At 42.0% G+C, this 26,196-nt stretch overlaps 2 protein-coding genes across 2 annotated transcripts in view; one reads left to right on the forward strand and one right to left on the reverse strand.

Annotated features, from left to right (window-relative positions):
- Positions 1-10,969, reverse strand: part of LOC138738523 (immunoglobulin superfamily member 5-like) — a 166,342-nt gene extending 155,373 nt beyond the window's left edge. Inside the window, exon 1 of the mRNA XM_069888877.1 lies at positions 10,821-10,969. The gene's annotated coding sequence lies outside the window, so the exon portion shown is untranslated. The remainder of the gene's footprint in view (positions 1-10,820) is intronic.
- ttc3 (tetratricopeptide repeat domain 3) overlaps positions 10,891-26,196 on the forward strand; it is a 110,051-nt gene continuing 94,745 nt past the window's right edge. The window contains exons 1-2 of the mRNA XM_069888856.1: positions 10,891-10,952; positions 23,150-23,211. Of these exons, the coding sequence (XP_069744957.1) occupies positions 23,152-23,211 (60 nt within the window). The 5' untranslated portion in view covers positions 10,891-10,952; positions 23,150-23,151. The remainder of the gene's footprint in view (positions 10,953-23,149; positions 23,212-26,196) is intronic.

Consider the following 26,196-nt stretch of genomic DNA (forward strand, 5'->3'; position numbering starts at 1 on the left):
ATCTAGTAATAAATTTATGAGAACAAGACCCCTGATCTCTACTTTAATAATGTGGAGAGTACATGTTCATCGATCCCTGAAATTAGTAAGATCAAGTTGCTAAAATTGTTAAAAGGACAAATAAGACATGGTTTTAAAATTTAAGATTTTGAATATTTATCTTTATTTTACAAATTATATCCTGGAAAAGCTCAGGACATCCAATGAGGGGATGGATACAGGGTGATAAGTAGGGGGGTAGTGATACTGATATAGGTACTATAATGAGTCTAATCAGGTACTCCATTGTGGAGAGGATGGAGAGAAGGAGCAGGGCACTGCAGACTGGCATGAAGATGTGGGATAAAGCATTTTGTTTTATGATGTTGGGGAAGGTGGATTGAGGAATTTGGCTGGTGGTAGAAATTGGAGTTTGGGGATAAGGAATGGGATGCAGACTGAGGAGTGGTCAGGAACTCTGGAGATCGGAGGGTCTGGTGTAGATGGATTTAATACCTAGGAGGGTAATGGGGCAAGTTAGGTAAGTGGCCTAATACTGCACATTACCCCTAGAATTCCCCAGGGCCTGAAACAATGCTTCTAACTTCTCCAGCAGTGCTCATTTGCCCATTTGACCTGCCTCAAGCCAGGAAGCTGGCAGCTAAATTTTCCAAGTGAATTAAGCAAAATCATCTAGAAATGGTCAATATTGTTTTTCACTCATTTAAAAAAAAAATCAATTTAGAGTTGCTTAAGCCTGCAAACAGCAATTTAATTTCTGGCCAAATGTACCTTGTTTCACACATTCCAACATTTCATTGAGAGAAGCGAAAATAGAGGACAAGGCAACCTAGTTCCTATTTTCCTAGTTATACGTAACGTAAACCTATTTTTAAACACGAGAACAAACTATGTTCTCTTAAAAATAAACTAAAGTGTAAGTGTGGTGTGTGCACTCAATGGATTTTTAATCTCTAATAAAGTCCACTGCAGATAGTCAGCCAGCTGACACAGTGTCCAAGGAAGCATTTCAGGCCTGAGCCCTTTGTTGAATTTCACCTGAAATGTTGGTTATATCCCTTTGCTGCATGACTTGCTGAATTTCTCCAGCTTTTTTTTGTTTATTGCTCTATAATCATTGTATCTGCATACTTTCCTGTTTAACTCCATTACAGATTCTACAGACTTGCATATAAAAGGCATGAGAAGGTTCAAGAAAATGTATTCAAAGATTTCTGACCATTCTCTGATGCTTCCACAGTCACTGGAGGGGTGGCGCAAAAAATACAGTCAGTAGCACCTCAGATCATATGACTCGAGTTCAATCATAACCTCTGCTTCTGTCTCTGTGAAGTTTGTAGGTTCTCCTATGTCCACATGGGTTTCTTGCGGATATTCTAGTTTCCTTCCACATTTCAAAGATATGTTGATCAGTAGGTTACTTGATCACTTGGAATTTCCCCCAACTATAGGTGAATGGTAGAAACTGGAGGGGGTTTGATGGGAATATGAGGAGAATAAATAACAGGGAAAATATTTGTCATAAAAAAACCATCTTTACTCTGCTATTTTTCAATGTAGATTTGCTTTGCTCTACTTTTAGATTTTTGTGAACTATGTGGGAATAAGGGACGAGTTTTGCAATCATTTTCCTTTAGGCTTGAGAATTAAACAAATGAAAAATGTCTGATTGGAAGATGCCTCTCTTGACAATTTTAGAGAAATATCAAAGAAGCTTCTGCTTTTTCCAAGCACCAGGATTAAATTTTTCCACAATGTTCAATATTCAGTTCTGTCTTTGATTTCTCAAGTATTCAAAACAATAGGATGGCAGGTCTTCAACACTTTCATTTTACTTCCTTATAGAAAATGCTTCAGCTTTTACAAGTCTAATTTAATATTCATTTTCTGTCATGGACTAGAGAGATATGATGTAAAGTCCCATGTGATTTACTGTGATAATTATTAACTCATTGTTTAGAAACAGAAGATTTAAAACACAGCTTTCAAATCGAAAAGAACACAATCTACTTGCAAAACTGTCATCACATTAAATTCACATGGAAGCCAACGTTTAAAATGTTCGGAATAATTAACCATGTATTACATTGATCCACTTTAGAAGACAAGATTTCAAATTTGGAACAAAGATTCATCACATTATGTGAGATAAAAACTGAAAACGCTGAAAAGGGTGCGCTAAATCATGGAGGACCCCTTCTACCCTGCACACAGATTCTTTGCTATCAGGAAAGAGATCCAGGAGTATCAGAGCCAGCACCACCAGGCTGAGGACTTAGCAAGTCAGGAAGCAACTGTGTAGTCAATATTTCAGATCTATAACCAGTGTTGCATCTAATTTTTAGTGGTCAATGTGCGCAAAAAAAAAATCATAGGTTGTGTAAATTTTTTTTCTGTTACAGAAGTATGTGCCCACTGAGTGCTTGTGCAAATGTAAACTTGAGATTGTTTCAAGATAATTTTGGCACAGCCTACCTACCTCTCATGCCTAATAAAACTGTATTGGCATGTTTTAATATAATACGTATAATTTCATTCTACAAAGTAACATATTTAACTACTTTTAACTACTTTGTTCAGTTTATTGTTCCATTAAATAAAACATCAAAGAGTATTTCTTATTTTTACGTGATGAAATGTCAAAATAAATTAATAACAATAACTCTCATCAATTCACAGATTATTAGTAAAAGTTGCTGGAAATAGTTACACCAAAACTCGTTCAATTACAAAGCTTGTTGACAAACTATCCAAATGCTTAATGTAAAAATCATTGCACATTATGCACGATGTATGTAGGTTTACAAAATATTTGACATAAAACTGCACAGAATAACATAAATATTTAAATCACTTAATTATTCCTTTTCTCTCTCCTATCTTTGGTACTTACTGTGATAGTACAGACCTATCACCAATATATATAGTTACAGTATCTAGAGTGTAATGACTGTGCTTTCAGCGATTGGCTGAGAGCTTAGCCACGCCTACTGTCTGGGCCTTAAAGGGTTGTGTCCCTAGCCAGGTTGGATCATTCTGGACTGGTCGGCCACCTGTGAAGAGCTCCTGTCTTTTGCTAATAAAAGCCTTGGTTTGGATCAACAAGTCTTTGGTTCTTTCGACGAGCTCTACACTTACCCATTCTTTGTAAACTCTACCTAAACTAATAGAACTCTATCTAGACAAATAGAACTTCTATCCAATTCAGCGGTGGTCAACCTACAGCCCAGAGACCACAGCTGGAATGTGGTCCATATTTAACCGGACCACAACCCAATGCATTCACCTGATTGCTCTCAGCCACTCCAACATACACCATCCACTGCACTAACCTGACAGCCTTTGTCATCGGTGGCCCCGTGGACTGTGCATGTCCATTAAACATCCCTCAGGAAAGGAAATATTTTGTGGATATATAAATACCGCCCATTCCTTCCGTGTCACAAACCGGGCAGTGAAATGACTGTGTTCACTGAAGTCTCTCCATATCGTTATCAACTGCATTACTTTCTGCCCCTGGAAAAATAACTCATCCTGGGGCTTCTGGGAACACGCTTCACCCTCAAGATGGGCCTGAGCAGCGGCAGATTAACTACCACCCGGGCCCCTAGGCTGAGCTTTAATAAGGCTCCTCTGACCTTGGCTCCTGCCTTGTCTTTCATTGAATAGAATAAAGTGACATTTAGTTAGGTTAAATAACATTAGGGGTCTCCATAGTGGTTGATATCAAGCCCTGGGGGTTGATGGGACTATTCAAAGGGTCAAAAATGCCAAGGGGTCAAAAGGGGGCCAATAAATACTGGAGGGGGGGGTCAATTAAACTTTTGGGGTCGAAAGAATTGTAGAGCCCAAGGTCCTCAGACCTGCCCGGGAGCCCAAGATCCTCACTCCTGCCCAGGAGCCCCTCCTTTCTGCACCCCTTGGCTTAAGTTTACTCAGCCTAATGGTTAATCTACTAATGGGCCTGAGACTAGCAGCCAGCTGTCCCACACTTGATCCCAGACCACTCACCCACCGGTGAATGTGGAGCTGGGCAACCAACGGGGAGAAGTTTTTGGAGCGACCCTGAGGCACCCCCTCTCCTCCCCTGAGCCGCTTTCTCTCCCCGTTCCCCTGAGCCCTCCCCATTCCTCCTTCCCCTGAGCCGGCCCCCACTGCCCAAGTAGCCCCTCTCTGCCCCCCCCCCCCCCGAGCGCCCCCACTCCCCTAAGGCATTCAAAAAGGCACAAAACCAGATGTCCATGTGTGAGACGCTGCAATGTTCTTTCATCCGACTCCAGCTGCAAGCAAAACTCATTTAGCAAAGCAAATTTTGTTCACTCGGAAATGGGATTTACCTCATGTACTCATAATTCGAAACACATCTTAGAGTGCAGAGAAATTAAATAAAAGCAGATCTGGATCAAAGGCAGAGGTTTAGAGGAATACACAATTGCGAATACACAATACACAACTCCATATCTGTATTGCGAGCCAGTTACATGATGGGGACTTCAAACCTCCCATTTTATTCAGGGATGCTACTGCTGAGGTGTTGTCTAACCTTATCAACACATGTATACCCCTTTTCTATGCACAGAACGATTTCAGTGCCAACTGAGCTGCCAACATTTCGAGAAAGTTAATACCAGATGCTGATGCCAATCTAATCTCTTGAATAGTCCATCTGCCACTGGCAGTCTGTGGTGCCCCATCCTTCACCACTAGCATCTGATCGGATTTCCATATACATTTGTCATCCATCAAACAGGTTCTGCTCCAGCCACTTGCGATAAGATCATAGGTCTATCAAAATTACCCTGGCGGCCTTTGTACTTTATCTCTTTCCAGGAATCTATATTTTAGCAGACCGTACTGAACGGCTGGAAAAGCAGCTACCAATTTCCCAATTACTTTTGCTACTTTACATACATAGGGACGCAATTCTGCAATCAAAGCACTACAAGTCTGAAGAATTTCCAGCTTTTTATCTTCTGGCAGGGTTATTCTCATAGATTCCATGTTTAAGAGGAACATGAGGAATTTAATTTCTCTGGTTGGGCTGAGGACTGATTTTTCTGGATGCATAATAAATCCCAGTTCCTGCAGCTGCGCTGGTGTTCACTGCTCCCTGTGTTTCGCCCATGGATCTGTCATCCAAGTAACCCGTATCACATGTCCTTCCATTCAGAGCTGGGAGAAAACCGGTTTCAGCAATTTGGTAAATATTCTGGCACAAACTAAGTCTATTAGGTAGTGCCTTATATTGCCGCAATTCGCCCTTCCGAATAAACTTCAGGTGATTTACATGGAGCCAACAGCAAAGTGTGCACAAATGGGTGGGGTGGAATCAAACCTTGATTGGCAGTTGGTGTGTCCACTGACTAGGTAGGGGGCTGTCACATGACAGCCACAACCCTTCCCAATTCAATTTACCCGTCAGAGGTCACACTACTCACCAATCATGAGACAATTAATTATTCTATATTTATAAGTAAAAATAAAAAGACAGGTTTATAAAAAAATAATTCTAATCAAGTGGGTCCATATATACACGAGTGGCTTCCAAATGCTGGACAAAGCACATAATCAAATTCAATGACAACACCTCACCAGCCACCACCCACCCCCCCCACCCCTGACCAAACAGGGTCGTTGTGTTACTGATGGGGCAGGGTGCTGTGAGAGCTACTCCCCAGAGTCAGAGGGGAGGATAGAAAAAGGAATTTGTTTGGTCACTGACTCATATGCCTGGTTTCTCCAGTTTAGCTGGCAAATGTGAGCACCCTTACCACCAGCGTCTGCGAGCAGGCAGTGCAAGATCATCCATCAGGTGCCAGAGTCCTCTCTTGGCTTGTGCATCCCATGCCTTGGGCGCTCCCTACACACAGAACTTAAATGTCTGTCACCATGGTGAGGCACGGGGCAGGCCGGCAGGTACACATCCAGGGTATACCTGGAGCACCTGTTTTTCTGGGCTGACGTTTGACACCAGGATGCCATTCCCGCTCATGTTCTCTTTCAACTGGTGCCCCAAGTGCCCATGTTGGATCACTGTAACAATAGCCAGGAGGAGTCAGGATGGAAAGTTAGCCAATTTAGTGTTTTTAAATAAAGGCTCTCACAGCCCCCACCCCATGAAGGTTCTTTTCTGTTAATGGGAATTCTGGGGTGATGCTATCTTTGTGAAACAAAATATATTCAATGTTTCCTATCATGATCTGATTAATGTTGGTCAACTTACAAACTGTAACTTTGCATCCAGATTGCGATTATGTATCTATAAATTGTATGTTCAGTTTCTCGAGGCCATTTCATGTCGGGCCTCCAGTGGAGGCCTGCTACAAGCAAGGAGGGAAAACATAAAACTTAGCTTTCATGGAGAAGCCCTAAAAGGTTGCTCCAGTGCCACCTTCATATCGCTAGGCGCCTCATAGTGTCCTCCGGAGCTGATGGAGGCAGGGTGACTGGTGCCATAGCGCCACCCATCATAAATATACGGCAGAGCAATAGCTCTCTTCCCTACCTATAATCCCGCACGCAGCTGGAACCACTCAGTGCTTCCCAGAACAGCTGCAGAGAACTCTGGGTGGGATGGCAAAATTCAAAGTTTCATTCCTGCAAGTCTAGAAATATCTTTTTGGCCTGAACACCACTGTATCCCCAGAAACATTCTGGCTGGGCACTGCACCTTTAGGATGTGAAGGCCCTCTGAAACAATGGTATAATGGACAATTGACACCTCTGGAAGAGGTTGAATGGGTTGGACATTGCAGCAGATTAAACGTGGAATGGATCTTGTCTCTTATCCCAAGTAACTACAAATTGCTCTTGTGTTGAAATGGAGAGTCATGGAAAAGAAAGCATTCTTGTTGCAGGGCTTGTACTGAAGGCTGCAGACAATCTTGGAGGGAGGGCGGACAACTTTGGCTGACCCATCTACAATTGTAGCCCATGCAACCCCAAATGTAAACTTGCCCCTGTGAGTGTAAAGGGACTGTTCCTTTAAAACATTGATCCTCAGAATGTATTCAGGGAAAGTCACTATTAAGATTGTTACAGGTATATGTGGTCTCAGGTCCCCTGGGCAGGAGTGGGCAATGGAACAAATGTGCTGGGAGCCCTGGCCTTCATCCTATAGGAGGGAGGTGGGTGTCTGCCAGCCCATGAGAAAGGCTTCCTGCTGGCGCAGATGGGACAGTTCCTGTCTTAGCTGGTTTCTGAGCTCAGCCTTGAGGGTACAACCACAACCCTTCCCAATACAGGTGGTCAAAAAACAAATATAATTTTTCTACTTGCACATTTACTGCTACTGTTTTTTGCACAAGCACATTTAAAATTAATGAATGACATGTTCCACAAAACCAATAAATGATTGAACGCAAGGGAAAAGGGTGTGTTCCTTATTCTCCAACAAACTGCAATGAAGACTTTCCCGTGCAGTCTCACTAATACCTTGTACAGTTGTAACATGACGTCACAGCTCCTGCACTCATTGCCCTGACCAGTGAAGGCAAACATGCCAAATGGACAATGTACCTTAACCCTTAAGTATTTCTGTTCTACAGTTTTCTCTAGGACCCTGCCTTTTACTCTACAAACACCAGCCTAGTTTTGAGCAACACCGAGCAGTTGTCAGTTTAATTCCACGGACGAGTTCAGTCGACAAAATTGTAAGGACTCATTCAGAGTGGATGAGAAGATAGGGTTGTACTACAGTTGCGTCATCACATTTGCAGATGACACAATGGTAGTTGGCGTCATCAGTAACAACGATGAGTCACTCTACAGAGTCGCCCACCACCAATGGGAATAACACAATGCCCTCTGGCAAACTTTAGGCAGAGATCAACCTACAGGTGAAAAAAAGTCAGTTGCCTATTTTCCTCCTGGTATAGAATATGAGCTACCAGCCTTCTATCCAATATGAAAGCCTCCATTCCGAGGACATTATACAAAAAAAATTAAGTGAGATTCCATAGGAGGAATGCTACCTTCTATGGGCGCTGCAGGACCTGCTAAGTTTCTCCAGAAATTTTGTGTATTTAATACAAAAAAACCCTTTATGGACACATACCATTGAAAGCGCTGATGGACATCAAGTGGCTGTATAAATTCTGCCTTTTCCCAGGGTTGAATGTCCAACACCAGAGGGCATAGCTTTAACATGAGAGGAGGAAGATTTAAAGGAGACCTGCAAGGCAAGTTGTTTTACATGTAGATAGCAGGTGGCTTAAACAACACTGCCTGGGGTAGTCCTGGTGACAGATTCTTGCTCACAGCTCATCCCTTGGCAGCAGCATGATACTGATCTACAGGCTGGTCCTAGAGACTCGCAGAGTCAGACATCCAGAACTGCTGGAAGACCATCATCTCAGTGAAAGATGTACTTTGGTCTGCCAGAAACTTGTTGGTCTTTCAGCAGACTGAGATGTCAGTGAGGGAATGCTGCCAGGCACATTCCAAGCTGTAGGAGCACATGCTGAGAGATGCAGAGGCCTGGTCCAGCCAATGCAAGGGAGTTGTGGGGAAGGACCACAGTATAGAGGTCTCCTGTTACTAGACATTGAGGGGCAGAGACCAAGGGGAAGTCCCTCAATCAACTGGGGTGGGGGGTGGAGAAGAGACAAGATTCCACAGTGATGGTATTGGTGTAAATAGAATTGAATGTAACAATGTACAGTGACTGGATATGAAAGGAAGGGTGGGTAAAGATTCTGCTGACATTTTTCCCACAACTTGATGAAGGCTCAAGCCCGAAATGATGGTTAAAAAAGGATACTGTTTGACCTGGTGAGCTTCTCCAGCATTTTGGTTTTTTTTACTTCAACCAGTGTCCACAAATTTTCATGATTTACTTAAGATTCCAAAGTTTTCCTTTGTAAATAATTTATCGTGAATTTAGCCCAACATTAAAGGTAGAAGTTTTGAATTTGATAAAATGTGGGGCCCGTTCATGAATTACTACCACAATTTAAAGTTGTAGGTGGTGTGGATGCTACTGGGGTCTCATGTCCGGTGCCTGAGGGTCACCTTTCATTCATATGCTCTTAATTAGACAGGATCACCTTGTTTAGCATAGGGCGTAGATTAATTAGATTATTAGTAGATTTTTTTTCTTTTTGATTTTTTTAAAATTAATTGAGACATCTCGATCAATAGGGATTAATATTTATGTTTTATTTCTTCAAGCATTACAGAACAACTTGTGTGTGTGTGTGTGTGTGTGTGTGTGTGTGTGTGTGTGTGTATATGTGTGTGTGTGGACAGACGTGAGTATGGGAGTGTGACACTGAAATATATATACACACACACACATATATATATATACATACACACATATATTCTTCTTTTTCTTTGGCTTGGCTTCGCGGACGAAGATTTATGGAGGGGGTAAAAAGTCCACGTCAGCTGCAGGCTCGTTTGTGGCTGACCAGTCCGATGCGGGACAGGCAGACACGATTGCAGCGGTTGCAAGGGAAAATTGGTTGGTTGGGGTTGGGTGTTGGGTTTTTCCTCCTTTGCCTTTTGTCAGTGAGGTGGGCTCTGCGGTCTTCTTCAAAGGAGGCTGCTGCCCGCCAAACTGTGAGGCGCCAAGATGCACGGTTTGAGGCGTTATCAGCCCACTGGCGGTGGTCAATGTGGCAGGCACCAAGAGATTTCTTTAGGCAGTCCTTGTACCTTTTCTTTGGTGCACCTCTGTCACGGTGGCCAGTGGAGAGCTCGCCATATAATACGATCTTGGGAAGGCGATGGTCCTCCATTCTGGAGACGTGACCCATCCAGCGCAGCTGGATCTTCAGCAGCGTGGACTCGATGCTGTCGACCTCTGCCATCTCGAGTACCTCGACGTTAGGGGTGTGAGCGCTCCAATGGATGTTGAGGATGGAGCGGAGACAACGCTGGTGGAAGCGTTCTAGGAGCCGTAGGTGGTGCATATATATACATATATACACACACACATATATACACACACACATTATACACACACTCACATATATATATATATATACACACACACATATATATATATACACATACACACACATATATAAACACACAGATTATATACACACACACACATATATATATATATATATACACACACACACATATATATATATATATAAAATGACATTTTAGTTGTACTTTATATATGTTCTTCTTAACATTAATGCTTAACTTGTACTTTTCTGATTTTTTAAACTTATGTTGGATCTGTACATGTATGGAATGATTTATGCCACGCTTTTAATTAAGAGTTTAATCTTGATTAAGTTTAGAGACAATTAGATATATTAAAAATAGAATGCTTCAATTTATGAAATTGTGGGGCCCATTCTTGGATTTTTTTTAATAATTAGAAGAATTAACAATTACTGTACGTTCTGGTGGTTCAATGCCTGTTCTCCAGGGGTGGCCAGTGGTTCGACATCATTGATTTTTTTAAATAATTAATTTATAAGGTAACCTTGATTCGAGGGAGGGGAATAGATTGTTTTTTCTTTCTCCTTTTATTTTATTCAAGTTATCTCTACAAATGAGTCGCTTCGACCATTTCAATTAAATGTTTCTGAGGTATCACAAGCAATTATTGATGTTTTATCTACTTTTTTCTACTTATTGTGTGATTGTCAATTCTGCTCTTATGGTTATATGTTAAACTCAATAAGAAATATTTTGAAAGGAAAGATTATTTGTACTTTGAATTTACTTTTTTTTAAATTACTTGGTCTCCTTTTGGAGTTTAAGAGGCATTTAGACTGGCATGCAAGTGGATGGAATCAGCTGAACATAGCATCAGGGTCAGCAGAGACACAGAGGGGCCAAAGGGCCTGTACCTGCGCCGAGCTCCACCTGGGTCACCGCCCAGACCTTCCCTCAGAGCAGGAGTTCAGAGTCAGGACGTCGGAAGTGACGCGAGTGCTGCGTCATTCGAGCGTCTGACGTCGAGCGGGTCTTGGTCGTGGAAGGTGAGTGTCGATCGGCGCCGTGGGTCTGCGGGAAAGGGGGCGATAAGCCAGTCGGTCAGTCGGGGCGGTACCCAAACGATTAGGGGTCCCCCCACCCCCGTCGCCCCCCCCCACCCCCGTCGCCCCCCCACCCCCGTCGCCCCCCCACCCCCGTCGCCCCCCCACCCCCGTCGCCCCCCCCACCCCCGTCGCCCCCCCCACCCCCGTCGCCCCCCCCACCCCCGTCGCCCCCCCCACCCCCGTCGCCCCCCCCACCCCCGTCGCCCCCCCCACCCCCGTCGCCCCCCCCACCCCCGTCGCCCCCCCCACCCCCGTCGCCCCCCCCACCCCCGTCGCCCCCCCCACCCCCGTCGCCCCCCCCACCCCCGTCGCCCCCCCCACCCCCGTCGCCCCCCCCACCCCCGTCGCCCCCCCCACCCCCGTCGCCCCCCCCACCCCCGTCGCCCCCCCCACCCCCGTCGCCCCCCCCACCCCCGTCGCCCCCCCCACCCCCGTCGCCCCCCCCACCCCCGTCGCCCCCCCCCACCCCCGTCGCCCCCCCCCACCCCCGTCGCCCCCCCCCACCCCCGTCCCCCCCCACCCCCGTCGCCCCCCCCCCACCCCCGTCGCCCCCCGTCGCCCCCCCCCCACCCCCGTCGCCCCCCCCACCCCCGTCGCCCCCCCCCACCCCCGTCGCCCCCCCCCCACCCCCGTCACCCTCCCCCCCAAACTGCCTGGCCGGCTGGAGTTCTCCAGGCAGACTGTGGACCCCGGAGGTCACGGGCACTGTCCGCCCACCTCGGGCCATGGGCTGAGGGGCCGGTGATCGGACCGCAGGGGTTGCTGTCCCAGTCGGCGCCACCTGAAGGAAAGAGCCGTCGGACTCCTGGCATTTCAAATTCGATCTTATTGCACAAGTACGACCCGATGTAGCAGCGTCCTCGGGTCCTCGGGGGGAAAACACGCAGACATACAGCCAGACACCGCACACTGTACAGGTCCAGGACAGGTACTGAAGAATTTGGGCAGGTCCATGGATGAGAGGGGGTATGGAGGCCTAGTCTCCTTGGGGGTCATTCAGCATTTCTCGCTGCCCATGGGAAGATGGTGTCCCTCAGCCTGGTGGTGCTGGCTCTGATACTCCTCCTCCCTGACAGGGGTGCAAGGGATCCTCAACCCTTTTTTTGCGCCCTTTTCAGTCAATGATCCTGGTAGATCATGGCGATGAGGGAGGGATGGACTGGGGGTGGGGGGTGGGGGGGGGGGAGGGAAGAAAAGACTTCAGTGATCCTCTCTGCCCTATCTCTGGACCTGTGGATTGGTGCCCAATCTCTTTCTCTGCAGCAAAATTGTTCCACACTCTGAAGCCCGGGATGCTCTCAATAGAACTTCTGTAGAAGATTGACTGCTTTAGTTTTCTCAGGAAGTGCAATCACTGTTGCTCCTTTCTGGCAACTGAGGAAATGTGTGTCCATGATGGGCCATTGGTTAAATGGACTCCAAGGAACTTGGTGCTCTCAACTCTCTCCATTGCAGAGTTGTGTGGGACAAGCTGGTTTTTCCTGATATCCACAGTCATCTCCTTTGTCTTGTCCATGTTGAGACTCAGGTTGTTATTCTTGCACCATGTCGTGAGATTTTCCACCTCTTCTGTAGTGTGACTCATCGTTGTTACTGATGATGCCAACTACCATTGTGTCATCTGCAAATGTGATGATGCAACTGTAGTACAACCGTATCTTCTCATCCACTCTGAATGAGTCCTTACAATTTTGTCGACTGAACTCGTCCGTGGAATTAAACTGACAACTGCTAGGTGTTGCTCAAAACTAGGCTGGTGTTTGTAGAGTAAAAGGCAGGGTCCTAGAGAAAACTGTAGAACAGAAATACTTAAGGGTTAAGATACATTGTCCATTTGGCATGTTTGCCTTCACTGGTCAGGGCAATGAGTGCAGGAGCTGAGATGTCATTTTACAACTTTACAAGGTATTAGTGAGACTGCTCTTGGAGTATTGGGCAATACACAAAAAGTGATGGAGAAATTTAGGATGTCATGCAGCACCCATAGAAAGTAAAAGGGAGTTGACAGTTCTGGCGTGAGCCCTTTGGGAGTGTTGAAAAATCAGACAGATGGCAGAACAAAATGGCAGGGGGAGGAATACAGGCTAACAGGTAAAAGGTAATGTGTGGATATAGGTGGGAGGATAGAAGAGAAAAGAAGCGGAGATGATCAGGAGAGAGGGAAGAGGGGTAAGAAAGATAGCTCTCTGGTAGGAGAGGGGAAAGGAATAGGGAGCAGAGGAAGTGAGTTGGATTTAGGAAAGGGAAAGTCCTGGGGGAGGAGTTTCAGGAAAATTAGATGTTGATATTTATGATCGTCCGGTTGGAGACTGCTAAGTTGGAATATATGGTGGCCTCAATTTGGCTGTAAATGAGGTCATGGACAGAGATTTGTCAATGGAAATTGAAGTGGTTGGCCATTGCAGCAGACAGAGTGTAAGTGCTCACTGAAGCGATTGTGCACAGATCTAGTCACCCAGCTATAGGAAAGATATTAAACTGAAAAGGGTGAGGCTGGTACTGGGACTAGAGGGCTTGAGTGAGAAGGAGAGGCTGGCTAGGCTGGGACTTATTCTGGACTCTAGGAGGCTCAGGGCTGACTTTATAGAGATGTATAAAAGCATGAAGGGCTGAGATTATGTAAATAGTGATCTTTCGGCTCCTGTACTTTTTCCCTGATGGTAGCAGAGTGAAGAGGGCATGGCTTGGGTGGTGATGGATCCTTGAGGATAGAGGCTGCTTTCTTAAGACATCGCCTCATGTAGGTATCCTCAATGGAGTGGTCAGGTGCCCCTGATGTCACAGGCCAAGTTAACAACCCTCTGGAGTTTTTTCTTGTCCTGAGCATTGGCACCTCCATACCAAACAGTGATGCATAAAGCCAGAGTGCTCTCCACTATACACCTGCAGAAGTTTTCAAGGGTCTTCAGTAACATACCAAATCTTCTCAAACATCTGGCTGCTGGCGAGCCTTCTTCATGATTGCATTAACATGGAGGCTCCAGGACAGGACAGATGTTGACTCTTTCCACTATTGAGCATTCGATGAGGACTGGATCATGTTCTCCTGACAACCTCCTAAAGTCCACAATCACCTCCTTGGTTTTGCTAACGTTGAGTAAAAGGTTGTTGGCATGACACCAGTCAACAAGTTGATCTATCTTCCTCCTATATGCTTCCTCATTGCCGTTTAACCGTGGTGTCATCGGCAAATTTGTGGATAGCATGGGAAATATGTCTGGTCATAGAGTCATGGGTGTATAGCGAGTAGAGCAGTGGGCTAAGCATGCATCCTTATATATATACTTTTTTTATTTTTCACACTGTGAACCATATCAACCAAAATATATACAAACATTTCTCATTAAATATACACAGTGGCATTTTCTCCCTTTTTTTCCCCCTACCTTCCCTTAAATATTCAACATATACAATATAATAAAACCATAAAACAATATCTTCACACAAAGGAAAATAAACAAGAAAAATGTGTCATCTATTTGTTACACACGGGATCAAGTCATTTTGTCTTCTTATCATTTTAGGGGTTGGAGGTCCGAGGCAAGCTCTCTCTGTTATGTTCCATGTACGGTTCCCAAATTTGTTCAAACAATGTGATTTTATTTTTTTAATTATATGTTATTTTTTCCAATGGAATACATTTATTCATTTCCATGTACCATTGCTGTATTCTCAGACTCTTCCATTTTTTTGCTACTGCTAAGGCTGTCATAATAAATCTTTTTTGCGCTTTATCCAATTTGAGACCTAATTCCTTACATCATGTATTACTTAGAAGAAAGATCTCTGGATTTTTTGGTATGTTATTTTTTGTAATTTTATTTAATATCTGATTTAGATTTTCCCAAAACATTTTCACTTTCTCACATGCCCGAATTGCATGTACTGTTGTTCCCATTTCCTTCTTACAGCGAAAACATCTATCTGATAATGTTGGATCCCACTTTTTTTTAACTTTTGGGGCGTGATATATAACCTGTGTAACCAATTATACTGTATCATGCGTAACCTTGTGTTTATTCTTCATAGTTCCAGAACATAACTTTTCCCATATTTCATTTTTTATCTTTGTTTAAATCTTTTTCCCACTTTTGTTTGGGTTTATAGCTTATTTCATCATTTTCCTTACCTTGCAGCTTAATGTACATGTTCGTTATAAATCTTTTAATTATCATTGTGTCTGTAATCACATATTCAAAGCTGCTTCCTTCTGGTAATCTCAGTCTGTTTCCCAATATATCCTTTAAATAAGATTTCAGTTGATGATATGTAAACATTGTACCATGAGTTTTTCCATATTTGTATTTCAACTGTTCAAATGTTAATAAATTATTTCCCAAATAACAATTTTCTATTCTTTTGATTCCTTTTCTCTCTCATTCTCTAAAGGAAAGATTATCAATTGTAAAAGGGATTAGTGGGTTTTGAGTCAATAACAATTTTGGTATTTGGTAATTTGTTTTTTTCCTTTCTAAATGGATCTTCTTCCATATATTAAGTAAATGATGCAATACTGGTGAGCTTTTATATTGCACCAACTTTTCACCCCACTTGTAAAGCATATATTCCAGTACTTTCTCCCCTATTTTATCTAGTTCTATCTTAATCCAGTCTGGTTTTTCCCTTGTCTGGTAAAAATCTGATAATTACCTTAATTGTGCTGCTCTATAATCATTTTTAAAGTTTGGTAACTGCAAACCACCGTGGTTGTACCTCTCTGTTAATTTATCAAACACTATCCTTGGTTTCCTCCTCCCCCCCCCCCCCCCCCTTTTCCACAAGAATGTCCTTATTATTCTCTTTAGTTCATTAAAGAATTTCTATGTTAAGGGAATTGGCAATGATTGAAATAAGCATTGTATCCTTGGGAAGACAGTCATTTTAATGCAATTTACCCTCCCTATCAATGTTAGCGGTAATTCTTTTCAATGTTCTAAGTCTTCCTGCAATTTCTTTATTAGTGGCTGATCATTTATTTTGTACAAGTGGCTTAAGTTATTATCTAACCTGATCCCTTGGTATCTGATTGCTTATGTGCTTGCCATTTAAATGGTGATTCCTTTTTAAATTCTGTATAGTCTGCGTTACTCATTGGCTTCACTTCACTTTTATTTGCGTTGATCTTGTACCCCGTATTTCTTCATATTCCTTCAATTTCTTATGTAATTCTTTTATTGATATTTCTGGTTCTATTAGGTATACTATGATGTCATCTGAAAATAAACTGATTTTATACTCCTCCTCTATTTTTATCCCTTTTATTTTATTTTCTGTTCTTATCAGTTCTGCCAATAGCTCTATTGCTAAAGTGAACAATGAGGGGGGATAATGGACACCCCTGTCTAGTTGAGCTACTTAATTTAAATTGGTTTGATACATATCCATTTACTGTTACCTTCACCAATGGTCCATTATATAATGCTTTAATCCAATTAATATATTTTTCTGGTAGTTTGAACCTCTGTAATACTTTAAATAAATAATTCCATTCTACTCTGTCAAAGGCTTTTTCTGTGTCTAAAGCAACAGCCACTGTTGGCTTCTTATTTCTTTGAACTACATGAATTAGATTAATCAGACATTAACCTTAGTTCGTCTTTTCTTAATAAATCCAGTTTGATCTTGTTTTACTATTTTTGGTACACATTCGGCCAATCTGTACGCTAATAATTTTGCTATTATCTTATGATCTGAATTAAGTAGAGATATTGGTCTATATGATGCTGATGTTAGTGGATCCTTCCTCTTCTATTTTATCATCTTTCCCCTTGTCCTCAGTTTGGTATAATTGTTCATAAAATTCCTTAATGTTTTCATTGATCTCTGTTGGGTTATATATAATTTGTTTGTCCTTTTTCCTTGATGCCAATGCAGTTCTTTTAGCTTGTTCTGTTTTAAGTTGCCAGGCTAATATTTTGTGTTTTTTTTCTCCCCGTTCTTTTGCTTTATTTTCATTATGTTCTTCTCCACCTTGTACATTTGTAATGTTTCGTTTTTTTATTTTTTTGTCCGCCAATTCTCTCCTTTTCGTTATATCATCCCTTTTTACTAGTTCCTTTTCTGTACTTACTATCTCCCTTTCCAACTGCTCTATTTCCCGATTGTAGACCTTTTTCATCTTATTATCTGCCCTCTAATGAAGGCTTTCATTGGGTCCCATAATATAAATTTGTCTTTCACTGATTCCATATTTATTTCAAAATATGTTTTAATTTGGCGTTCAATAAACTCTCTAAATTTCTGCCTTTTAAGTAGCATGGAGTTCTATATGTTCTTGGTGGGATGTCCTCCAGTTCTATTGCTAATAACAGGGGTGAATGATCAGATAGTAATCTAGCTTTCTATTCAGTTTTTCTAACTCCCCCTTGAATATGGGTCAACAACAAAAACATATCAATCACTGAGTATATTTTATGCCTACTTTAATAATATGAGTATTCCTTCTCTCTTGGGTGTTGCCTCTTCCATATTTCCATAAGTTTCATTTGCTGCATTGATTTAACCATAAATTTGGCCACTTTATTCTTTTTTGCTAGTCTTTCGTCCAGTTTTATCCAACATTGGATCAAAATTAAGGTTAAAATCCCCTCCTATCAATATATTCCCTTGTGTATCTACAATTTTCAAAAGAAATCTTGCATAAACTTTTGATCCTCTTCATTAGGTGCATATATATTGAGCAAATTCCAAAATTCTGAATATATCTGACACTTTATCATTACATACCTCCCTGCTGGATCTATTATTTCCTCCTCTATTTTGATTGGTACATTTTTATTAATTAATGTGGCTACACCTCTAGCTTTTGAATTATATGATGCTGCCGCTACGTGTCTCTTTAATTTGTTATGTTCCACTTCAGTTAGATGCATTTCCTGCACAAATGCTATTTCTATTTTCAGTAAATTTAATAGCCTCTTCCTTTTAATTTGGTTATGTATTCCATTAATGTTTATAGTCATATAGTTCAATGTGGCCATCTCATATCCTGTTTACACCTCATTTCCGCTTCCTCACCACCACCATCCCCCTTTTCCCCATTTTCATCTCTCAGTTTTCCCTTTTTAAACTCAATGTATGACCACACATTTAAAACATAGAATACTCCAACAACTCCCACATCCAATATTCCCTTAACCCCAAATATCCCCCCCCCCCCTCTCTGACTTGCCCCTTATCCCTTGCCGGGCAACCACAACTCCCCTTTCCATTTGGATTGTGAACCTGCTCGCAAGCGTCAACTGATTTTGCAGTGACTGTTATTCTCTTCCCCCAACCCCCCCCAGAAAACACTTTTCTTTACACCTATAACAAAGTTCTCCCTTTTTTTCCCCTTCCTTCCTTCCCTTCTCTTTCCCTTCTTTAGTTCTTTACATATACATTGTTTTTACTTTTTCATATATATTTTATCACCGTTCTTCATTCTTATTACATCGCTTCATCTCTCCTGTCCTGAAAGCGTTCTGCAAATTCTTGTGCTTCCTCCGGAACTGAGAACAGTCTGTTTTGCTCCCTGGGGATAAATATTTTAAGCACAGCTGGATGTCTTAACATGAATTTATAACCTTTTTTCCATAGGATCGATTTTGCTGTATTAAACTCCTCCCTCTTCTTTAAGAGTTCAAAACTTATGTCTGGGTAAAAAAATATTTTTTGACCCTTGTATTCCAATGGTTTATTGTCTTCTCTAATTTTATTGCTTGCCGGCTCCAGTATATTTTCTCTTGTCGTATATCTCAAAAATTTTACTAAAATGGATCTTGGTTTTTGATGTGTCTGTGGTTTCAGAGCTAGTGTTCTGTGTGCCCTTTCCATTTCCATTCCTTCCTGCATTTCTGTCGTTCCCAGGACTTTCGGGATTCATTCTTTTATAAATTCCTTCATATCTGTGCTTTCTTCATCTTCCTTTAGGCCCACTATTTTTATGTTTTGTCAACTATAATTTTCCAACATATCAATTTTCTGAGCTAACAACTCTTGTGTCTCTTTAATTTTTTTATCACTTTCTTCCAATTTTCCTCTTAAGTCGTTTACTTCCATTTCTATAGCCGTTTCTCATTCTTCCACATTTTCAACTCTTTTCCCTATTTCTGTCATGACTAGTTCTAATCTTTGCAATTTATCTTCTGTTTTCATTTTTCTTTTAATTGCACTAAATTCTAATGACAACCATTCTTTTAATGCTCTCATTTGTTCTTCAATAAAAGCTTTATCTATATTCTGTCCATCTGTTTTACCTTCTATCTCTCTGTGAAGATCTTGGTCTTCTTCCTCTTCTGTGTCTGTACCTGTGCTTGTGTCTTCTTTTCTTCTTTGTATCTGTGTCTCTTCTGATTTTTCTGATGAGTAGCTTGTCTCACTTTGTTGGGTCTCTTCTTGCTTGGCCTCTTGATGTTGGTCCTCTTCTTCTGAGCTGCTCAGCTGTCGAGCCTCCTGCTGCTGCTTCTCTTTCCGTTCACCCCGTCAACTTTTTTTCTCACCTGGTACTTCACTCCCTCTCCTGGCGCTTTCCTCATCTTCCAGCTGGTTGCGCCATGGTTGCCCGCTCCTCACCTGAGCCCCCCTCCCGTCGGTGTTTTTCTTTACCTTAGATTGCGCAGTTGCGCAAGTTTGTTTGGCTCAGAGAGCCATTTTTGCAGTCCACCGGTCGGGGGGGTCGCAACTCTGCAGGGCCGACACCAACCTCTGAGATCGGGCGCTCTTCTCCACCACGGCACCCTGTTCCTTCGTGCAGGTAAGGCCTTCTCCTTTCTTTTCCGGTGTCTTTTTTTCCCGTGTTGTTACTTTTTCCTTCTTAGGTGCCTTTTTCTTTCCCTTCTCTGCAACTTTATCTTTTATTTCTTATATTTTGAATTTTTTGAACTTTGTATTTTCTTAACTTTTTTTCTTCTTTTCTGGAGAGGGCTGGTTTTACCCTACCGGCTACTACTTCATCACGTGACTCCTCCCTAAGCATGCATCCTTGAGGTGTGCCTGTGTTGATAGTCAGTAAGGAGGAGACGTAGTTTCCAATTCACAAGATTGCAAGATAAAGGAATGGAAGTAGGCCACTTGGCTCATTGTGTCTCTTCTTAGACTCTACCCTATGCTGAACTATAATCACATTTGGTGGGGGTTTGTCTTCAGACCTGTGTACCTCCTTCCTGATGGTAGTGTGAAGGAGACAATGTCTTTCGTTCATTGTCCATTCAGAAATTTGGTGGGGGTTTGTCTTCAGACCTGTGTACCTCCTTCCTGATGGTAGTGTGAAGGAGACCTGGCCTGGGTGGTGAGGGTCCTTGAGCCACAATGTACCTCTGATAGTTAGAATTAATAGTTCTGATTCTGCCATCAAAATTTGCACTTTATTTCATCCTGATCACACAGTCAAGAGTGTACTTTTTTGGGGGGAACCTTTTTTCAAGTCAACTCTTTCGATCTTGCTTTACTTCCTGTAATGATTGTATCACTAATCTTGTATTTTGAGACATGAAATAGCACTGACAGTAAAAAGAAATGAATGCTTACCTGGTGATTCATGTAAACGATGAGTAATGCTAAAAAGATTAGGTAATTCCAGTTTCCGATTGAACAGGCAAAAATCTAGCTTACAATTAAACAAAGAGATCCGTGATTCATCAATACTGATGGAATGTGAAGTTCAAATATAGGAATGCATTCAATCATTGAACTGGATGATTCTGGTTTATTAATAAAGTTTATAATGAAAAATTGCAATACATGACTGCAAGAATGTTTATTCTCTCTGAAGATCATGAGTTTTTGGAACTCTTTCTCAGAGGGTGGTACATATGTTTCTAGAATAGATTTGAGGCAGAAACCTTGTTTTGGTAAGCATGGTTAGAATGTATAGTTATGGATCCAGGCAGATCGGTTATGATCAGTAATGGCAGATGGCTTATTTTATTCCTTATTGATGTTTATTTTATGTTCTGGCTTCAGGGCAGAAACACATGATCGGCAGTGTTATGAACTAACAACCCTCTTCATTTTGTTTGGGATTAGAGAGACACTGTTAACACTTGCAAAGGAACAGCAATGGAAAAATTCACCAGGCAATGATAAATTCAAAATATTATTTTTTATTAAACTATAATAACATGATATTTCTTACTTATTTGTAACTTAAACTCTAAATTTAATCCGTGTGTGTGTTCAAATCCCAAAATCTGAAAAGTCAATTAAAAAAAAACTTCAGCATCGTTTTAGTCTTGCTTGAAGATCTTAAATTTTCTGTTCAGAAATAATTATAAAGCGCTTTTAAACACCTCTTCAGGCCTCGTTAAACTCACAATTCTTTCGATGAGCTGTCCTTCAGAGAGATTCTTCAAACAGAAGTGACTATCTTCTGAGCCACAAATAGGATAATTCGAGTCTTGTCTTTCTAGGAGTTCAGATCTTCTTTTGAATGAAGACTGTGTTCCCAGCCATTTTAAATCTACTTATTCTGTGTCCTCCTTTTATTAGGAGTAACACATAACAGCACTTATTTTGGTTATTGTAATTCAACCCTATCTTCATTAAGATTCCTGCTCTTGTGCGTGTCACACAGGGTCTTGACTTCTGTAAACTGATTCAAAAATGTCTGAATTTGAATATCTATTTCTCCAGATCATGTGACATTACATCATCAATCAGTCCCAATTTTTGGAAACCATCTGACCATATACTGGAATACTTAACCGTTTTAGTTTCTTTAATGCAAAACTTCTTGTCTAATCTCATCTCTGTTCAAGAGGCTTAATTGCTTTTAAGAACCATACCTAGTACTTGAGTTTCAATTAAGAAAACTTATGTTCCATTATGGCTCTGCTTCCTAGACTCATTGACTCCGAGAATGAACTCTGAGTACAATGTTTCTCTGTAAATGTACTGTGACCTGTATGTGTAATCCTAAAACCAACCCACAACTAACCTAAGACCTATTTATAAAAAATACAATACAACTCTGATTATCCAATATGGTCAGGACCAGACCTGTGTCAGATAAACCGTTTTCTTTTGGAGAATTGGCCATTTTGTAAAAACAGCCCAGTAGCAACAGCAAATCACTTATATCAATGTTTAAACAAGGGAAGGCCTTTTAAGCATTAAAATGTTTAATTCTCACCAAAGAAATGTTGGCAGCAGCCAATCCCTGACATGTTCCCAACACCGTCACCGATCACCAACTGCCACCGCCGATCTTCAGGGAGGCTTCCCAGGCCAGAAGAACACGCGTACCGGTGGGTGGTAGTAGGCTGAGTGGAAGGTTCAGAGTAGGTGTCCGGTGTGTTGAGAAGGGGAGGGAACACCATTGAGCCTGAGATTCCGCTCCTGACTGGGAGGGTGCTCTCCTTGATGCCGGGACAAGGGATTCTATCGGCCGCTTGTGGCTGGGAGATAGTGCGCACAATTTGAGAGGGAGAGTTGGAGAGAAAAGTCAACAGGGAAAGTTGAAGAAATGGAGAGGAGAGTGAGTCACCTGAAACAAGAACAATCGTCATTCTAATTTCATGTCGAGTGAATTTTTTTTTCAACCTGTGAGGTTAGTTCAGCTCCGGAAAGAACTTTGGGTAAATGAGGATTTCTTTATTTTTAAATTACAAAACTCTACATTTCTTAATGATGGTTTAAACCTCCATCTATAAACTGTTTCAATTCTATCCAAATTTAGACATCACCAATGGTGAATAATCTGATACAATTCTAGGTTTATACTGTACATACTCAATACTCCCTTGTAAATGAGCCGAAATTAAATAAAAAATCAATTCTAGAATAAGAATTTAAGCCAATGATAAATGAGGATTTCTGATCTGTTTCTGATATCCTCATTTATCCAAATTTTTTTAAAAATTAGATAAATGAGTATTTTGGATAATCAGAGCTGTACTGTATAGCTGAACATTAACTTAAATATTAATATTAACACAGATCCATTGCAGGCATGATTGTTCAATTTCAGTGGAGGGTGCTAATAGTTTTCATGAATTGTGAAGTGGATTTCTGTACTTTCCACCATATCATGGAAGAAACTGTTCTTGCAGTAAGAAGAAAAGTATCTTGGAGTCTCTTTGGCACTTGCAAAAGTACATTTTCTGAGGTATTTAAATGACTCATTGATTAATTCTGGGTTTTTTTCCCCGAGTCAACAGTGATGGATAGATCCAGCTCAGACTTAGATGATTCTGAAGAGATCGCCTTTAACTACTTGCAGGTATGTTGTTTGAAAACCTGAAATCTGAAAAAATATTGGTGGCCCTGTGACTAAGCAAACAACTGCTAATTGTAGGATTTTGAAAACATTGAGAGATAGGAAACTATGAATGGATCAGCTTTGAGTGCAAATCCATTCTAACTATTGTTGGATCAAATGTCGTAATGTCTCAGCTGCAGTTAACTATCAAGATTTGCACATAATTCAGCAAGAGCTTCTAATTACTGTATATTTCAGCATATAAGTTGACCGGTATATGACATTTTTCCTCCCTCCCCCTTCAGCCTCATTTTAAGGGTTTTATGATATATATGGTGTATAAGTTGACTCCAACTTACTGGCTGCCTGAGGTGGCCCTTTGACCAGCGAAGATGTCAACCTCCCCCTGTCATGATAATGAATATGTATGAGATGTACCAGAAGTCTCGTGGTATGAGGGAGATAAGAACACAAGCAGGAGAACAAAGGAAACTGGAAAATAAAAAGCCACTGAGGAGTTTACCTGATAAAACTTGTGTCTGATGTTTTATTAACTTCACATTTCGGGCCACAAATGTGACATTGGTGACGAGGATGAAAGAAGCTTGAAGAAAATTAAAGACTAAACAAGATTACAGAGGATTACAGACAACTTCAAGGTGATAAGAATTTTCTCTGTGACTCAGTACTTTTGGGGTTGGAATATTTCCTCATGGCTGGGGCAGACGGTAACTTTCTAACACATAGTGGAATTGCTCATTTTGACCCAACGGGTGATGCAAGCACTGTAAGTGTGAAGTGGAAGGCATGGCTGGAAGAATTTGAATCCTATGCCGACAGTCGTGGCCTATTTCTAGATACCGGTACGGTTGAACAAAAAGCGCAGAGGAGGGCTTTACTTCTTTTCACGGCTGGACCTGCAGTTCGGGAAACATTTAAGACACTTTTGAATACTGGAAGAAAGGATGAAAGCGGTAGATGCATTAAATGCACACTATGTAGTGACACCGAATGCTACATTTCAACGCCATTTGTTTCGGAGAACGAGACAAGAAGATGGCCAGACAATTGCTCAGTACGTGACGAGACTACGCCAGCTAGCTGTTGGATGCAATTACATGCCAGCTGATTTGGACAACCAATTATTGGATCAAGTCGTACAGCACTGCAGATCAGATAAACTTAGAAGACGTCTACTGGAAAGAGGGAGTGAGTTGGAACTCACAGATGCTTTAAACATTGCTGCTGCATTAGAGGCTGTTGAAGGGCAATTTCATACCATGACCCTGAAAGACAACTCAAGCCAGCAAATTAAGAGGCTCTCAAATCGCCATAACCAGCCAAGATATACGTCGACACAGGACGTGGAGTGTTATCGATGTGGAAACCGAGGTCACTTTGGAAAAGACCCATATTGCCCGGCCAAAGGCAAAGTTTGCAGAAAGTGTGGAGGTAAGGACCATTTTGCAAAGAAGTGCAAAAGCAAGTTCAATGCAGACAAGAAGAGGAAGAGTACAACTTCCAAAGGCAAAGCCTGGGGGAAAGGAAAGTATCCTGGAAAGAAAGATACCATTTGCCAGATAGACGGTGATGATGATGATACCCAGGAGGAACAGAGTTGTTACCAATTTACGTTGAATGAAGTACATCAAGAGAAGGTCCCAGTGATCATTGGTGGAGTGACAGTGCAGGTCATTGTAGACTCAGGCAGTGACGGTAATGTGATTGATCGACATTTATGGGAGAAGTTGAAAAGGAAAAAGATCATCTGTACCTCAAAGAAATGTTCCAAGAAACTGTATCCATACACAGCAACCAAGCCATTGCAGACCATTGGATGTTTTACTGCAACTGTTGAAGCTGGAGATAAGTACACCGAAGCAGAGTTTATGGTCATAGAAGAGAGGGGAGAACCATTGCTGAGTAGAAGCACAGCGCAAGACCTGGCAATACTTCATATTGGAGCTTGTGTCAATTCAATTCAGTCATACGAGGATATGAAGCAAGAATTCCCCGCAGTCTTCCAAGGAGTAGGAAAGCTGAAAGGTCGACAATTGAAGCTAGCGGTAGATGAAACTGTCAAACCCAAGGCACAACCAATGCGCCGAACTCCGTTTGGACTTCGTGGGAAAGTTGAAGCCAAAATTAAAGAATTGATCGAACAAGACATTATTGAACCTGTGGAACATTCGACGCAATGGGTCAGCCCTGTAGTGATTGTGCCCAAACCAAAGGGTGACATAAGACTATGTGTTGACATGAGAATGGCCAATGAAGCTATAGTTCGAGAACGACACCCTATACCAACAGTAGAAGAAATACTTCAAGAACTAACTACCAGCAAGGTATTCTCAAAAATTGATCTGAAATGGGGCTATCATCAATTAGAGCTGGATCCAGGTTCCCGAGATGTAACAACATTTGTGACTCACTGTGGATTGTATCGTTACAAGAGACTATCATTTGGAATTAATGCAACTTCGGAGATCTACCAGTATGAAATCCATCGAGTGATTCAAGGCATTCCTGGAGTTGCCAACATTTCTGACGACATCATAGTCCATGCACCAACGAAGGAAGAGCATGACAAACGGTTGAGGCGTGTACTATCTAGACTACAGGAGGCAGGCCTTACCGTGAATGGAAACAAGTGCCAGTTCGGTGTGTCAGAAATGGACTTCATGGGACACAGACTTACACGGGAAGGACTAAACCCTGCAGAGGCCAAGGTGAAAGCTATTGCAGAGGCACGTGCACCTCAGAATGCAACAGAGGTGAGGAGTTTCCTGGGATTGGTCAATTTTTGTGCAAAGTTCATTCTTAATTTCGCTACAGTGGCAGAACCACTAAGGAAACTAACCAGGAAAGGTGTACCATTTCATTTTGGATCTGAGCAGAAGAAAGCGTTCACAGCGCTGAAGCAAAGCCTGACAGATGCAAAAACTCTTGGATATTACGATCCGGCGGCATCAACCAAAGTCAGAGCGGATGCCAGCCCGGTTGGTT

This window comes from Narcine bancroftii, chromosome 7 (assembly GCF_036971445.1).
Source record: "Narcine bancroftii isolate sNarBan1 chromosome 7, sNarBan1.hap1, whole genome shotgun sequence".
Lineage (NCBI taxonomy): Eukaryota > Metazoa > Chordata > Chondrichthyes > Torpediniformes > Narcinidae > Narcine > Narcine bancroftii.